General features: G+C 36.5%; 2 protein-coding genes across 6 annotated transcripts in view; both read right to left on the bottom strand.

Annotated features, from left to right (window-relative positions):
* Nucleotides 1-9,962, bottom strand: part of Pkn (serine/threonine-protein kinase N) — a 37,419-nt gene extending 27,457 nt beyond the window's left edge. For 2 of the 3 annotated variants that reach the window (XM_018514431.1, XM_018514432.1), the window contains exons 1-2: nucleotides 2,238-2,369; nucleotides 175-303 (exon numbers count right to left, since the gene is read on the bottom strand). In XM_018514431.1, coding sequence (XP_018369933.1) covers nucleotides 175-303; nucleotides 2,238-2,348 — 240 coding nt within the window. In that variant the 5' untranslated portion in view covers nucleotides 2,349-2,369. Of the gene's footprint in view, nucleotides 1-174; nucleotides 304-2,237; nucleotides 2,370-9,547 lie in introns of those variants that run through there. The other variant, XM_018514434.1, reaches the window with a different exon arrangement.
* Nucleotides 9,963-10,554: 592 nt separating this feature from the next.
* On the bottom strand, nucleotides 10,555-13,637 carry Cog6 (conserved oligomeric Golgi complex subunit 6). Of its 3 annotated transcripts, none has more exons than XM_018514405.1 (9): nucleotides 13,361-13,438; nucleotides 12,986-13,260; nucleotides 12,765-12,909; nucleotides 12,228-12,439; nucleotides 11,929-12,149; nucleotides 11,436-11,827; nucleotides 11,201-11,362; nucleotides 10,920-11,081; nucleotides 10,555-10,849 (listed from the first exon to the last, which is right to left on the bottom strand). In XM_018514405.1, exons 1-9 carry the CDS (start codon nucleotides 13,436-13,438, stop codon nucleotides 10,616-10,618), a joined length of 1,881 nt encoding a protein of 626 aa, XP_018369907.1. In that variant the 3' UTR covers nucleotides 10,555-10,615. The 3 variants fall into 3 exon arrangements, with proteins under 3 accessions (XP_018369907.1, XP_018369908.1, XP_018369909.1); XM_018514406.1 differs by having other exon boundaries at nucleotides 10,760-10,827; nucleotides 13,361-13,637; XM_018514407.1 differs by lacking the exon at nucleotides 10,555-10,849 and having other exon boundaries at nucleotides 10,955-11,081; nucleotides 11,194-11,362; nucleotides 13,361-13,637.
* Nucleotides 13,638-17,660: the final 4,023 nt, after the last annotated feature.

The raw sequence follows: 17,660 nt of genomic DNA, 5'->3' as shown, positions 1-17,660 counted from the left end.
TCGAGATGAAAAAAAAGATACATTAAGCTAATTATTGTTGGGTAAGAAAAGAGAGCGGTACAGAACAGAGATAACGAAGGAGACGTAGAGTGCTGACCATGCTACCGTGTATACGGACGAAGAAAAAGACAGCTTCACTGCAGTCAACGAAGGATAAGCGAAAACCCGACATACCTTGCGTATTTCACGGCGTATATGTTCTCGCAGCTCGTCAAGACGTGCCGGCAAGGGCACCTGGTCACTGCCAGCCACTCCATACTTGCTCGACAGTTCGTAAAGAACTGGGTGCCTGATGTAATCGCCCTGAAACAGATACAAAGTTCAATCCTGATTATCGATGGCCAATGTAACGATTGGGTTCGGGCAGTTCGGACGATTAATCATTCTCTAATTAAACTTTCTAATTAAAACGAGAGTTTTTCTTTCTTTTGTGTTCTGCAGGAATTTTCACTTTTATATAGATACGAGCAAAGAGCTATTTAATCATTTTTTCCATCCTTATGCCAAGATTCGTATCAATTAATAATCAACATCCGCACTGTACTCGTTTCCGCGCACTGAACGTATATAATCTTTCGGCATTACGCGCGAGCCCGTGTTAATCCTCATAATAATAATAATAATCGCAATATGATCTCTCGCATTAACGTGCGCCAGAGTTAAGATAACACTAGGCGGAAATTACACCGTAAATATCAACGATCAGAGAGGGTATCGTCGACAAGCCGAAGGGAAACATCGCGGAATACATCTCTTTAACCGGAAATCGTTTGGCGCGTATTGGTGTAGCCTACTCGTGAGATACGAATATAGACGCTAAGCAAACACAACACGCGCAGGAGAAAGTATCGGTCTCCCGCGGTCTCGTATCGAATGCCAGCCATCGAAACAGCATTATCCATTGTGATGAATGAACGTTGGTTAGTTGTCAATCCGCGTGACGATACAATTGCTCCGTCCATGGAAACGTCCAAGGCTATTCGATCAAACTTCTAACGGATGTATTAGTGACCTACTTCGAATGCACAGCATGCAACTGCGAGTCGTGTCTTTGAATCGCGAGTAAATTAGAGGCCGTGAGCCTTAAAAAGCAAGTATCAGACTGTAGGCCGATATTCGTAGGTTGTGTTCCGAAATTAACTGCCAGTACTGAACATCTATAATGCACGTAACGTAAGCTATAGATTTTCATGCAAGCAGTAAATTTTGGAATACAGCTGTTCTTATTTCAGGTTCTTATTTCAAGACCGTCTTAAGTAATGTCTTAAGATGTGCACTGAGAGAAAAAAAAAATAGTTCTGGCAACTATAATGTACAACTCTAAAATTTAAATACTTGTAACTAGTTTTAAAAAGTAATAAGAACTAAGGTAGTATACCGAATACTTATAAAAATATAGTATTGTATTATGAAAATATAGTATTCAGTACTACTTTAGTTCTTATTACTTTGTAAAACTATTTGCAAGTACTTAAATTATTATAGTTGTTAATTTAGTAGTTGTCAAAACTATATTTTTCTTTGAGTGTGCTAATACAACTCCCTGAATTGGTTCATTAACATTTTAAGACTTTACTTAAGACAGTCTTAAACATAACATCGATTAGGGATATCGACCTTCGAACTCGAATTGGATTGGAATTTAACTAATCAGAAGAAAGAGAATCAATATCAAGTTTAGTAAACTTTGCTTTGACTGATCAAATTCCAATCCAAATTGAATTCTAATCCATAGTTTGATACAGGTTTAACTCGATTTTGCGCTAATGTGCTTTCTTATCAAGATGAATTAACTATGAGTCCAAGCAGCTTTGCAATTGTTGTAAGATTCTTTAATACGATTGGTTTATACACTTAGATCCAGTGAAACGCTAAGGACAAGACAAATCACATTAAAGAATTTGACAATTACAAAGTTGCTTTTTCTGCTAAACACAGCTATTAACTTCAATCTCTATTTAACTTACTTTTTATCTTCTTCTAGTTCTAAGAGTTAGAAAAAGAGTAAATTAATTTGAGAATAAAGTCAATTTACATTAATAGAAATAGGTCTAAGGAAAAAATAGGTTTGTTTTCACCAATGTAGATTAATTTTAATCTCGGTTCAACTTACTCTCCATCTTTTTCTAATTCTTAGAACTAGAAAAAAATGAAGATGAGCCGAGATTGAAACTAATCTACATTGGAAATAAGAGATTCTTCCCGATACAGAACCGACACTGTCGGCGGAAACGTACCGCACACGGCGTCACGCAAGTCCGAAGGTACCTAGAGCTGGTCACTTTGGTCAATGGGATGCATTTGCACACAACCGATTTCCTCTTCTTGTCCAACCCGATAAACGACATCCTTATTGCGTGAAACGGCTTCGCACCGAAACGACCAGGATACTTTCGTCTCCTAGTCGCGTGTGCGAGACTAACATCGGTAGACAAACGTTTTAATATCTAGTCATTAAGATTCGCATCGAGTAACAAACAAACGAGCTTCCATCGTGATTAATCACTGCTGAATCACTGTCACCGGGGCGATAATCTCCCGGGCTGCAATCATGCGGGCCCAGGTAAACGTCAGCCACCTGTTGCAGTGAAAATCTACGATATCACGTCCGCACGCCGTATTTCCGCGATTCCGCGCACTGTCGCTGTTACACGACGACCTAACTGTAAAGCTCGCTCGCACCCGGAGCGCGCGACACGCTCCTCGAATTTGAGAAGTAGAACTGACCAAGAAGACAGCGCCGACGCCGTTATCTCTTATCTCAGCCGCGCCGATAACAGCGTTACTCAACTGTAAAACGTGAACTTATCGTTTCCTTACGATGCTAATATAAAGGTATCTTAAAAAAAAAAACAACCAATCGTCAAGTCACAAACCAAACTTGTAACTCGGTGCTATATATCCGATCGATCCATTATTTAGAGTCATAATAAATAATTATAGGTTTATTCATTTTCGAAGAAAGTTCTGAACTGGTGTACAAATAGGGAGAGCTCATAATTGAAAATAAATAATCATACGTATGTGAAATTAATGTAATCGTCAAAATAAAAGCTTAACAATAACTCTCAAATTTTTAAAAAAACATTAACAATTCAAGACAAATAAGAGTAAGGCGCGGTAATTGGAGCGCAGATACATTTATAAAAACTTGTGACTATTTCTTATAAACATTAACAATTCAAGACAAATAAGAGTAAGGCGCGGTAATTGGAGCGCAGATACATTTATAGAAACTTGTGACTATTTCTCTCTTACATACACGGAGAAAATTTTATATTTAAAATTATTGTAATGTGGTAGTAGCTGCGGTCTTCATGTAAATTATAAGTTTAAATGCTATAGTTATTTTTTAAAAAACAATATAACGTAATTTTTACACTTTTTCATAGTAAACATTTTTTATTACAAAATCAAATATACCTAGCAAATTTTGTTTGCGTACCATAGTAAAAATTAACTGTTTTCATGTTAGAATATGGCTTAACAAAATAATTACTTTATTTATGTGATAAAAATTAATATTACCATAGTAAAAGTTAAGTCAGAATCATGTTGTGGGAGTCCATCGAAAATACAAGACATAGTAAAGTGTAATTTAAAATTGTATTAAAACTTAATAAAACTTAAAATTTTCTCCGTGTAGATATATTTAAGATACTATTTTAAAATTCCGAATTCGGAATGAGCCATTCTGAACGTTTCGGCCAACATCGAGGGCCATCATCAGCGAAATACAAATTGAAGAGATTTGAATTTACATCTGAGCAGTCACTCAGTTTTGTGAGTTTGCAAGGAAATCTCCACGTGTCTAAACTTCTGTATTTCGCTGATGATTGCTCCAAATGTTGGCCGAAACGTTCAGAATTTTAACATAGTTTCTTAAATATATCTATGTAAGAAATTGTCACAAGTTTTTATAATTGTACCTGCGCTCCAATTACCGCGCCTTACTCTCATTTGTCTTGTATTGTTAACGTTTTTTAATGCAATCGTGTATCAATTTAGCACTTTTGCTATATATATTTTCTTTATCGCAATCGAGTTATGTCAATTTTGATGAATTGAACTTACTTCGAGAAAAATATCTGTAAATATAGTGTGAATTCTAAGCGACTAAACTGTAACCACATTATTGTACAACAAATAGCATCACAAAATTCAAGTTTCTGTCGAAACGGTAACTGTTGAAAGTATTGGTCGAAGTTATCGCATTGAAATTGGAACGTTTCATTCACAGTTCGCGATCGTGCTAGTTACGCAAATTCTTCTTGTAGTAGACATTGCCAGACAGGCATAGGAAATGACGACAACCCCGCGACTTTGCCTTCGGGAATAATGAAAGTATATCTGAATGTTAATTTAATTTTCGCTGCGTGTGTGAAAACGTGCGCACAGCCGACACTAACTGACGCACGATCTATTTTCATGCATTCCACTAATATTTGCCACGATAGTCTTCGGGAGGTCAACAGACGTCGCGACGTCAGGGGAATCCTTTTCGTTCGGACGAGCATTTCGCACGAGGAAATCGAGGAAAATTGTGAAAGTGGCACGAGAATTATTTTCACCGATACTAAACCTCCAAATAAACCATCATGCAACGCTAAAAGAAGACCTCAACGTCAGCGTTGAATTACTTATTCATTACTCATTCATTATTCATTCATTGACGTATTACGATCAAAACCGTAGTTTTAATTCGGAACGTAAACTACGCTACGAAATTCGTGTATAAAATTAATTTATTACACAAGAGATAGTTTCCAAAGATTTTTCAAATACAATCAAACAAAATTTCAGTAAAATCAAAGCGAACCCGCCATTATAGATTTTAATAGATTCTTTTTTTCCCCTCTAAGTAAAACTTTTTCAATCCCCTTTTCACAGAACTCCAGCTTTTTTATCTTATTTATTTAGCTTTTCAGCTTTATTTCTCTCATAGTAACAATTTCGCTTCGATTTGACTAAAATTTTGTTTTTGCTGTATTTGATAAACCTTTGAAAATCAACATAGTGTAACAGATTAATTTTACATACGACGAATTTTGTAACGGTATACAAACTCAGTTTGTATAAAAAACCTGATGGGGGAAAAACGACAAATCTTCCACATCATTTTGATGTTCTCCGTTTTACAGTAAAATTGAACTTTAAAAAAAGAAACAATTGATATTATCGAATATTCAAATATTGTTTTCTGTAACAATCGTTTGACACTTCAGCATTCTATTCGCTGCAAAAATTCGAGAAAGTATCGGTAAACGATCTAATACTAGAATCGACTTTTCGAGATCGAATCTTTAAGTGTAACTCGCGATTATACGTGAAAGTTTTCGAGAAGAGAATCGACATGCCGACTTCACGATCTCCCGATGATCATCTAGCGGATTCGAGATCTATAAAAGCCTTCGCCATAAAATATGTATAATTCAATTGGATGTACTCAAAAAGAACCCATCACAACTGTTTGGAACTGATTCGATTCTCCTTGAAATAAGTTATTAAACACAAAAATTTGAGAGATACGTATTTTTTCTATATCGATCCAATTTGGAATTTACGTAATGAAACAACCCCTCAAAACTAATTATAACCAATCAATTATCAACAAAATGATAAGATATATAAAAAATGTTTTAAATAAAACTGAAAAATCGCTAACCAAAATTGCATACAATGCGTACTAATACCCAAATAATGCACAAGTAATACCCAACTTTTATGTCCACTAATGCCTTAATAATGCCTATCAATAACCTAATAATATTCATTAATGCCCGTTAATGTTCTAGTAATGCACAACCTCATACCGTTTATTATAATACACAATTCTTTTAAGGAAGGAACCTGGTTTAGAGAACGCTGAAAAGTAGCTGTTTTTTGCGAACTTTTTATGAACAAACCGTAAAGCCGATCTTTCTAAAATTTTAGGGGTGATTTATTGTATAGGTATTTCAACAATATAAAATAATTTTTTAATATAAAAATAATAAATACAATAATAAGTTATATATTAATCATTATTGTGCTTCGGCATAGACATTATTAATTAGCGTGCAATGTGGAGCCTGTAATCCTTGCCTAAATAAAAAAAAACTAAAAATTTTTTGAAATTAAATATAATATTTTATCCTAAATAAACTAAAAAAAATTAGGAAAAAAATATCAAATTGTAAGAATTATGGAACTTCAAAAAAAAGTTGATTTTAAACATAAACAAAATTTCGACTTCTCTCTTTATGCAGAAATAATTTATACTAATTTTTTGACAAATTTTTAGTTCATTTAAGATGATTGACAATTATGTAACTAAAAAACTTTGGACGAAGTCAATTAGTCAAATAGTTTTTAAGTTATCTTGCATGTCAATTTGCACGAAAAAGTGGTTTTAAGAAAAACGCGTTTAAAGTTTTCAATATCGTTGTATATCTGTATGACGCGTACCTGTGTGTGTTTCTATAACTACAAAAGTATTTCGAATTTCGATCTAAAACTTTACGAGTATATTTTTAAAGAGTAATATTATCGATTAAAGTAAAAAAAAATGAAAATTTTGACTCACTGAATTAGGTTCCCCCCTTAAATAATGCTCAGTAATGCCTCAAATTACCTCAATGTCCTCAACGGTTTACTCCTCGGAAACTTTTTTAGTTTTTTATATACTTATAATTTTCTAGATTTAAAAAATGTAATATTTTGAAAATTTTCCATTCCTATTAAATTTGAAGGGGTTGTTTCATCCCTTAAATTTTAAATTGTGAATCAATATAAAAAAATAAGTATCTCTTAGATTTCTGTATTTAACAATACATTTGAAGAAAAATCGAATCGGACAGTTGTGACAGGTACCTTATCAGTAGACATTGATACACATTAAAGCATTTAAAGCTGTACATAAAAATGTGTTTAATATAAATATAGAAACCGGTTAAACTGTGAAACCCCCAATACACTTTATTGTACTGTTAAATATATAAAACATGTATTTTATAATTCAAAATATTTGCATTTACTTTTACCCTTAGATTAAATCAAACAGCTTTAATATGCATTAATGCGCACTAATGCATCCAACTAAATTTCTTATAAAACCTCTATTCTATAATTCTTAACGATAGTGTCATTATATTGTCGTTACGCAACTTTTTTTTTATTATACATAAAACCTGTGTAACGACAATATAACGATATCGTTGAGCTTTAAACACAATTGAAAGCAGGTAATAGAAACAGAGAACAGGTTTCAACCTATCAGAAATGTGTACATCAGAATACATGATTTCTGACAGGATGAAAAATCTATTATTCTCTATTCCTATAGCCAGTGCTTTTCAATTGTATCTCGGGCTTTATCGCTGTTAAAAATTACAGAATAGGGACCTAATACGATCTATTTGCGAGCGGTGGCATTCCTCGGACGTCCCATTCCCGCGTCTCTTGTACCTCCTCGCAGGAGGAGCAGGTGTTACGAGAAGGAACCGGCGCGAAGTCAGTCAGGACCGGTTACACCGACGCCGATTAGCGCCAACCGGCCACCTTCTTGTCGTCTTCGTCAGGTAAAATGGTAACGATTGAGGAGCGAGATCGATACCCTCACAAGCTGAAATCCTGGTGTGGATGTACAAAAGAATCTCATTTTTTCTTATCGAAAAACAAACTTGAATATTGCTGTGAACTTCGGTACGGCGAAATTCATCTCCGAGAATTGGATCACTGGAAAAAGAATCCGATGGCATTAAGTGAAATTCTAATGAAAAATGGACAAATCAGTATTTTATAGTTACACCTATTCTAATTCTAGTCGAGATAACCGATGTCCAATCTTGATGACCAAAATTCTAATTGATAGATATAATCAGAATCTATTGGTTTGTTCATTTTCAACCAAAAATTTATTTCAGGGATCTTTTGCGATTCAATGCCGACTGGACAGGCCTAAGATTAATCGCCAATAATTTCACAATGTCACAAATATATAACTCAAGAGAGTAGAGTAGTATAGCTAAGCAGAATCGGTCAAACCAAAAACCGTAACTTGGCAACCGAATGTGTGCCAGTTTAGAGATACCCTACAACAAAGTCTGCATTGTTAGATATCAAAGGAATAATGATAGTCCAATCCTATAAATTGAATAACATTTTGTAAAATTTATTTCCATGTGTATTGAAATGTAAATCAATCAATTTCTGTGGTTAATTTCGAAATAAACGTCTATATTACCGTATACATTTAGTAAATAATAAATTAAATTTGAATCAAATCTAATACATTTTCTTGAGCTAAATTATTTAACTTTATCGTATTTTAGTTAAATTAACATATTGAGTGGGAACAGTAGCGATCTATATACAAAAATAATACGAAATAACTCAAACTAGGTATAATTTGACATCATAAATTTAACAGTATGGGGCCATGAGATGACAAGTATTTAAATAGCTCGTCGTTTTTTTCAACTTTAATAAGTTAAAATGAGAGCAATTATAAAAAGAACGGTATATACGCCTTTCTTTCTCACTCTTGTTTTGACAAGTGGCCAGACTCTGTTATAGGATCTAGTGCTGATCATATCGACGCGATGTCGGTTAATTAACCCTCGTTAACTGGATTTTTTTCTCTGCTGTACAGGTGGCAACGTAATTTCGAAGGGAACAGCGAATGGAGTCAATTAGGGTTGCTTTCCTTCTAAGAGACGCAGTCGATACTTTTGATGCAAATTGATACACGTCGCTTTCTATTTACAATTTTGTTTAAATTCAAATTATCGATACTTTTCGACTCAGCTCAGGAGAAGAGTCCGAGTATATTTAAATGTGAGTTTGATCGATTGAAAGATATTAGAACGTAACATAAACACGGTGAGAATTATCCAGACGCCAGTGTTAAATCCAGAGATACATTTTAGAAGATATATTTGTAATATAATGGAAAACACACCGTTTGACAAGTTTTAAGCTAAGTGAAATTTTGTAAGACTAGGTAGATATTAAAAAAGTGCACACACTACGCATATGGCGTTACATTTAACTGTGGCAAAATGTATCCGACTGATGTGTCGATTTGAGTCTCCTAAAAGGAAAGCAGCCTTTTAAGACTCTAGACCGGGACAGTCGACGGTGAAGAAACAGGGGCTGGCCCGAGCGAGGAACGGCAAGGAAATCGGATGCATATCAGGTGTGCGCGGCCCGTCACGCCTGGTTTGCCGCCGACCGAGAACTCGCGATCCACACGAAAAACCGACCGCGACGGTCCCCGTCGTCGATGGGAAAGCCCCGCTTGTGCCTCGGGGTACAAGTGCATGTGCGTCGCGGACGGACGAGAGCGAGCGAATGAGAAAACGGCGGAAAGAGAGGTGAGAACGACGAACGAGGAGACAGGAGTCCCGACTCTGAGACACGCGTCCCAGGAGGAGACGTGCGCGATTATGGCGTCGGGATAATAACGCACGTCGCACGGGATAAACGCACGTCGAGCACGCGCACCAGTTCGCAAAGAGAGCGTGGAGATGGGAGAGCGCGGAGTGCCTCGCACGGCGAGACTCACCTGATAATAGCTCGATTCCGCCATCTTGCTCCCGCACTCAATAACGCTCTTCCACTCACTCACTCACTACTGTCGCCGCTTTCCATCCGTCCTTTGTGCGCGTCGTTGAGCCGACGGGACGAGAAGTCCATGGCGCGTTTGATCGCGTGGCTCGGAATTATAACGCGCTGCGTGCGTCGCGTCGCGTCGGCGCCGTGCCCACCGCCGTACGGCGCCGCATTTCACGTCGCCACTCCGCCAGAAGTACACTCGTTGACCGAACGTGAGATCCCGTCGAGCACGTATTCCGCCAGCGGACGAAACAATCGACGCGAGTTCGCTCGGCCGATCGGCGATGTAACTGTCGCGCACACAGCGGGTCATGCACTACTACACGGGAGGATGAATGAAAGACGCGCGGCGCTTGCCAACAAAATGCGGACGCGACCACATTCCACCGCACCGGACTAGCGACTGACTGAAAATGCCGGGCCAATCGCCGCGCGAGGCGCGTGCCGCGCGTGCGCCGACCCTTCGCCGTCGCGGCCGACGCGAGCTCGCGCGACCAATCGGCGCTCGTTGTTACCTACACTCTGGAATCGCGTGCCAATCGCCAGCATTGGCGGGACGATAAATCCCAACAGTCTTTCTGAAATTTTAACAAAGAAATCTTTTGCATAAATCCGTCGTTTAATTCTACTTTATTCGCACAACTTTTTTTTAACGTAATTACTGCGTGGAATATTTCTGATATTCTATACCTCACTTTTCATTTCCTTTGATTTACAATTAAAGATCGATACATCTAATAAAGAAATGTAAAATTTTTTTAAATTATAATACAATTTGCGCTAAATATAATAATGTGTATAAATAGGATTCACACAGTGAATTTATAAGGTGGGAGTTCCCTCATTCTGTTCAATAAAAAAAATTATTACATGAGCCGAAAATGTTTAAAGAAACCAAGATACTTATTTCGTATTTATAACAATTCAAGCATACTCGTTTTCATACACTTCATTGCTATTTAAATATATACACATTACATATACAATATACAATACTTTTAGAAATCAATAGATGTAATTATTGAGAAATTAGTGTCTGAAGAAGATCCTCAGGTGTTCTGGAAAAGAGACCGTTGGGATTTTGGTATAAGTTCTTCGGATCATGGCAGGCGTCAAACAACTGCCTATATATAGCTCCGATTACTTCGAACGATCGTTTCTGAGTAATCATGCGATGATTATTGCTTTGCAGTAAACTTATTTGCGGTAGCAGTAAGACGTCCGGCATCACTAGAAATGCCTCCAGTTTATTCTGCAAAAAATCAAAATCTCTGATGGGGGGGGATATTTATGTTACTTTATTTTATGAATAAATCACTTACAGTGAACTCTTTCACGCTGAGAGCATCCATGCCAGGTATGGACGAAAGTGGTCCCTGATCGCGTCCTTGCAGGATGGTGTAAATTGAGCCAAGGTTTAAATGCACTACCAAAGAACTAGCTTGCTCCGACGTAAGTGTGTCGATTTGCGCGTCGGATTGTGCCTGGATTATTACAATTGATTGCAATCATCACAATTTACAAATAGACATCAAATGGAGCAATGTGGAAACAATTTTAGTCTATTACGTCTAACTCTAGTGTGTATAAACTAACCAATCACCTGTAACCTTTCTAATCTCTGATCCATATACTCGTACAGTGCCAACGTTGATTGTATCTGATGCATACAATTGAGAAGATAAACGGCCATATCCACTGTTGGCAATCTGGATGCTGTTTCATTAACTTCTTGAAGTAATGGATCGATGATGCATGACACAATCTGTCAATCATTAAAACGACATAAAATAGATTTTTTCCAGCAAAAAGATGAAAAATATTCTTGTTGAATATACCTGTAACATATCTCTTTCTCTGTCTTCAGCTATACTAGCGACAGATAATATTTCATTTAAGAGTGACAATAGTCTAGAGACTGACGGAGCAGGGACTAAATCACTTCCGGGAGGCTCCGCACGCTCTCCAAGAGCGATTCTCGTTTCTCTTTGCAATCTGCTTAGAAAACTTTTTTCACTCAAAGCTAATAAGTCCAACAATGTTTGATCTAAGACACTGTCGGGTATAACTTGTTCAGTAATAGCGCGGTAGAATCTGATTAGAGTTGTTATCGAATATAATACTGTCGCTGGTGCCTCTGTAGATATAACATGCTCTATTCTTGATTTTAAAGAATGACATAATCCTTCTGTAATGTTACTTAACGCCTGTTTCACCTGATCCGACACATCTGCAATAAACAGATTCATATATTTAAACAAAATAGATTTATTATATAAATTCAGTATATTTAAACAAAGACTCAAGATAAAAAAAAAGAGAGCTTCTTACCTGTTTTATCACAGCCTTTCACTAAAATAAGAATATTCTCTTTCTCTACAGGAATTACTTGATGCAACCATGCAAGCATATCACCGACATATCGCTTAGGATCATTGGCATGCATTTCTATAGGATTAGGTGTTCCAAAACTCTCTCCTAATGTTAACGCTTCTATGAATGATCCCACCAAGGCAGTTCTCCTAGCTGTACAGTACTCATCTAGAATGTACCTAGCAACATATGTTAATTATGATAAAAATAGCAGATTCAAAGAAGAAATACCTGCATTCAAATATTAATCGTCTTACTTGAATAACACTGGTCTATCTTGTAGCTTACTCATGGCTTTAATGAGTAACGGCGCCAAACGTTCGTTTTCTATGTTTTTACACTGAGTTTGCGTCCATCGATATAACCTTTCAAGCGCAGATTCTTGCAACAATGTCATTCTTTGCATAATATCCAGAGCCAATGTTTGATAACCAGACTGCATCAGTACTCTACATTTACCATGAATATCCTGAATGCCAAATCACATAAAAAGGAACAAAATAAATATCATTATTGAAAATAGACAGTTTTAAAAAATAATAAAACAAACGAGCTGATTATTTATATGCCTGTGTATTATAAATATGATAAATATAAAATAGTAAATTAATAAACAAGGTCACATAATCTAATAAAATAATGTTTAATTGTCATATATCATGTTTATAATACACAACAGCATGAACTAGCTCAACTCGTAAGCCCCTATTTTATTATCTTTGAACTTTTATTCTTACAATTTAATTTACGTTTTAATTTTAAATGTTTAAGAAGCTTTCAATGTACCTACTAACCTGTACTTTACTAACTACAGAAAAAAATTCTTCCGTTATAGGTGACTCCCTAGCTGATCCATGCAGTACAGTCAATTCAGATGGAGTCAATTGAAAATTTCTGATAAATGCACTTGCAACTTCTTGCTGCATAGTTAAGATTTGACTGGGAATAAAGATAAATAATAAATTTTCTAGAAATATGAATATGTGTTATTGTACAAACATACAAATATCTTTACCTTTCACTCTGAAGCTTCGAGGTCTGCTCAATCAGTTGTGAAGTTTGAGCCTTCGTAGCTTGTAAGCGATTAGTCATAGATTGCACAGATGTGTTCATTGCTAGAACGTTTTGATAAACATCGTCCAAGGAAGCTTTCACCTCCCTAAATGTGGCCAAGAATTCTTCGTTTATCGCCAGACTCCGTCTCTCTATTTTGCTACGCAGGTTTCGGCGAGAATTCAATGTGTTCTCAGTGAAGAACGTTGACAACTCTTTCAAGGCTTCTAATGTGTCCTAAAATATACGAATAATTATTGAAATACCATGTCCTCAACTGGCTGTCATTTGCAGAATAAAATTTTTATATAATCGGTTCATTTTTCACAATTTATACCTTATCATGTTCCACCCTGGATTCCAATAATTTGTTGACCCTCCGCACTAAGGCGGAGTTTATGTTTTTCTCGCTCATTGCGGATTTGGATCTTCAAGTTTATCTGTGGCATATAATCTGTATACGAATGTCAAAATTTGTCAAACGGTACACGTCATTTGAAGAACGAAGCAGTTTTTTTCGATGAATTTCGGAACGCCGATCACGATGTCGCAGGAAGGCTGCGATCAGAAAGAAATCTGAGAGAAGATATGAGAGCCTTTTTCTTGTAACCGTAAAATGCTACCGCGCACTATACTGCCCTCTGAAGAAATGGATGTCAACTACACCGCATAAACGTATGCATAAAGAAAATTATCCAATCGCATTTCTCCTATAAAGACGCACGAAAAGCGGGGAGCACAGACTCTTGCATAACGCATAACACGTAATGCATAAGATCATAAAGAAAATCATCCAATCGTAGTTTACGCTTGGCTTTATGACAGAAATGTGATTGGATAATTTTCTTTATGCATATGGTTATGTGGCTCTGCAAGTTTGTGTGGAATGGCCCTTATGGTCGCAACACAGACTTTTGCATAACGCATAACGCATAATGCATAAGCGAATCAACTAATCAGAAGCTTTCCTTTCCTCTCATTCCATGGAAAAGAAGAATTTTGATTGGTTGATTCCCTTATGCACTATGCGTTATGCGTTATGCAAGAGTCTGTGTTGCAGCCACAAAATGTGATTGGATAATTTTCTTTATGCATACGTTTATGCGGCTATACAAGTTTATATGGATATATACCTTAAGTCCGGATTAATAGGTGTTTTAAGTCTTAAGCCGTAAGAAATTGACCAACTACAATTCTTTCATTCGCGTCTTATTCTCAAAATAAAAGTTATTTAATAGTCATTATTTTAAATAACTACACTTCTGACTTATTTCTTATTTAATTAATATTTATAATATTATTCTTGTTACCTTTCATTTCAACATATTTACGTTCCTAGAAAAGTGAAAATATTCGAATTTATTATGAAAATGAAATTAAATCGCCATAGAAAATGTAATAAATTTGAATCTTGTTTTCTAGATTAAAATTATGTGTGTGGGCTATTTTATTACTTTCCAAAAAAGAATTACTAATAACAAATTAATTTTTTTTGGATCGTTATACTAAACGAAGATAATTTTAAATATTATAAATTTAATTTTAGTTTTTTAAATGATAAATTATTCACTCATACAAATATTTATTTTTTAAATCGAGCAAGCGACGCTCACTTCATACCGACGTTCGAACCTTCAAGAACCACGAATATCCGACATAACCGATTCGATCGACATAACTGTCCGAAAATCGCAAATATCCGAAAAAAATGTTAACGTGCACACTGATTTACGCTTCGCAACGACCGCTCATTGTTGAACCCGGCACTCCCGACGCGTTCAAATCCGAAATACGTTTTTACGAAATTCGAAAGACAACGGCAACTTTACGCCGATGCTCGAAGCTTCGACAACTTGCAACGGTACGACGCGACGCAACAGGACGGAATTTAAATTGCGTTTGACCATCGCACGTACAAATTTATGCTAATTTATGCTACGACAATTACTTACTTGCACTGCCAGATTCAACACTCCCGATGCACTAAAGATCTGTTCAAGAAGATCGCGGCACTTCACTCCGATTCAAAAAGATTTCGACGCGCCATTCGCCAACGGTCCGACCAGAGCAACGCCACACAGTCTACAGGATTGATATCGTGAGATACGGATCGTTTGTCGGACGCACGTACTAATTTATGCTCCGTGATAATCCTTTGACATTCCTAATAATACACTACAGGAACCAGTAAGACATTTCACTCCGCGGCACTTCACCCCGATGCTTCGAGCGAGCCAACGGTCCGCAATTAACAAGAATAGACACGCGTTGCTACTGACGACAATCATTTATCGCCATATTTTATGTTCCCCGACAATCCTACAACATTCATTCCTCATACGAAGCTTGTTCTGAACGGAAAAAGTATGCACGAAACACGGAACGACGCAAAATGCATTAAATACGTAGTATGTACCGATGCGTATCAGACAGTACCGGCCGCGAGCACACCGGGCAAAGATGGCGATCGTCTACTGCGCAAGCGGCCGTGCTCCGAGCCGGGCGGACCCCGTGACGTAGGTCTACGTCACAGCGACGTCGCTGTGACGTGGGCCTACGTCATTCGCGTCACGCTACGGGTTCCACACGGCTCGGAGCACGGCCTCCTGCGCAGTAGACATACCGTCCTTCCGTTTTTGTAGTTGAATTCTCACCGGTTCAAATACGCATTCGCGACAAGTACGTGCAATATTCGTTTCCCACAGCGACGGGGGATTATTTGTGCGTGAGATAATGTGTGTGGAAGCCGGATTTACTTGCGATCTTGTCGATGAATGTTCTCGATCGCCTCTTTCGTGCTTTTCGTTGCGATCGAGCACAGTGAAATCGCGAAGTTAGCCACGTTCGCGGAATACCGGAGGCTAAATGAGGTGAATTTTGCGTTTCTTTTCGACCCGGCTCGTCGAAATTATATGAATATATATTTTCGTGCGTATATTGAGTGTCATGTGTATGTGTAATGTGCTTCAGGTGCAGTAAAGGGAGAAAACGAAAGCGGAGGATGCCTAGTCAATGGATCTTCAAAGTGTCCAGCAATGGCCGCGAATAAACTTTCCGTCTTCGCTGTTCGGACACAAAGGCAAGACTGAGTAATTGGATCGGATTTGTCAGGTACGCATTTCATTTTTGACTCATTATGCGTCGTCATGGCATTCGAGATCGCATTTTAAGCAGTAGGTACACGCGGAGGTTATACAGTCCATCGAAAATTCCGCGCGTTGTGATGTTCTACGGGATTCACGCGACACTCGTAGCACGGCTGCTCGCGCAAACGTCTTTCGTCGTTAATTTCGTCAATTCAAACGCGCGAGTGCGACAAATGTCTGCGATGCTTGTTCGGGACAACGACTCGGAATTTATCGTGCGTAAAACAATGCGTGTGGCAGTTGAATTTTCTCACGATCTTATCGATGAACGTTCGCGATCGTTGTCGAACTCCGGGTAATTATTTATTAGAATACCATACCCCAACTTTCACATTGTTATTACATTGTTATATACATCGGTGGAACATATTTAATATTATATTATTATTTCAAATATTTCGTATTATAATTATACAATGTGATGTCAAAAGGCAAGAAGTAAAAAGAGGTTTTTACTAGCGCGATTTTTTTTACATAATCTTTATTCAATCTTTATTCGTGCTTATTATCGTAGTACATTTCGCACTTTGCATTTGGCATCTCTGGCACCTGTTCAATACTATATTACTTGCATGGTTTTTTTAAACGTAATTAATAATTAATCGCGTGGGGTATTTTTGATATTCCAACATTATGTCTCAATTTTTGTTATTCTTTTTAATGATTCATATTTAAATAAAGGTTAGAATAAAGGATAGAATATTATATATATTCTCTATATAAAGACACATACAAATTTCCTTAATATCGTGAAACAATTTGTGCTAAATGTAGCTTTGGCTAAAAATATCTTGTTAATCATTATTTAATTTTTTAGTAAATAAATTAATTTAAGACACTACTGTTACTGCAAATTATCTGTGTTTCAGAAATTCTTTAAACTTACGTATGATGCCGATCATGGCTCGATAAAATAATATACGAATTATTTAAAATAAAAAACATAAAATAAATTTCAGAAACTTAATTAAAATACAAAATCGTAGAAATTGGTAAAAAACAGATTGTTTAAAATAAAAAATATAAAATAGTTTCCAGAAATTTACATAAAATATTAAATAAGAAAAATAAGTGAGAAGTGTAATTATTTAAAATAATGAATACTAGGTATAAATAACTCTTTTAATTTTTTTATTTAAAATTTTTACGTATATTTTGACATCTTTAGAAAGTATTTGAAAAGTTATATATTTATAACAAGTTTTATATAAATTGTTGTAACTAAATATAGTTGACAAAATGAGCAAAATCGCTCTTTTTTATACAAAAATGTAAAACCAGAGAGAAACCTGAGAGAGGCCATGGCGGCTTTATTCGCGTGATAGGCGAAAGCGACCGTACGCTAGCGGCACCAACATCATTTTTATAAAATGATGTGAACTACGTATCGCATTATCGACACTGTCGATAAAATCGTAGTGTCGATGTATGGATTTGGTGCTAAATCCACAAATATAATATTAATTTACAAAAAAATGTTTTTTTAAGGGG

This window comes from Trachymyrmex cornetzi, unplaced genomic scaffold, assembly GCF_001594075.2.
Source record: "Trachymyrmex cornetzi isolate Tcor2-1 unplaced genomic scaffold, Tcor1.1 scaffold503, whole genome shotgun sequence".
NCBI lineage: Eukaryota > Metazoa > Arthropoda > Insecta > Hymenoptera > Formicidae > Trachymyrmex > Trachymyrmex cornetzi.
Note: the sequence above shows the minus strand (reverse complement) of the source record. Positions and strands in the feature narration are given on the sequence as shown.

Coding starts and splice junctions, on each gene's coding strand:
- Cog6 (XM_018514405.1), bottom strand. CDS start 13,438: ATGAGCGAGAAAAACATAAACTCCGCCTTAGTGCGGAGGGTCAACAAA. Junction 12,150..12,227: donor GATAGACCAGTGTTATTCAA/GTAAGACGATTA, acceptor ATATGTTGCTAG/GTACATTCTAGATGAGTACT. Junction 11,828..11,928: donor GAAAGGCTGTGATAAAACAG/GTAAGAAGCTCT, acceptor TGTTTATTGCAG/ATGTGTCGGATCAGGTGAAA.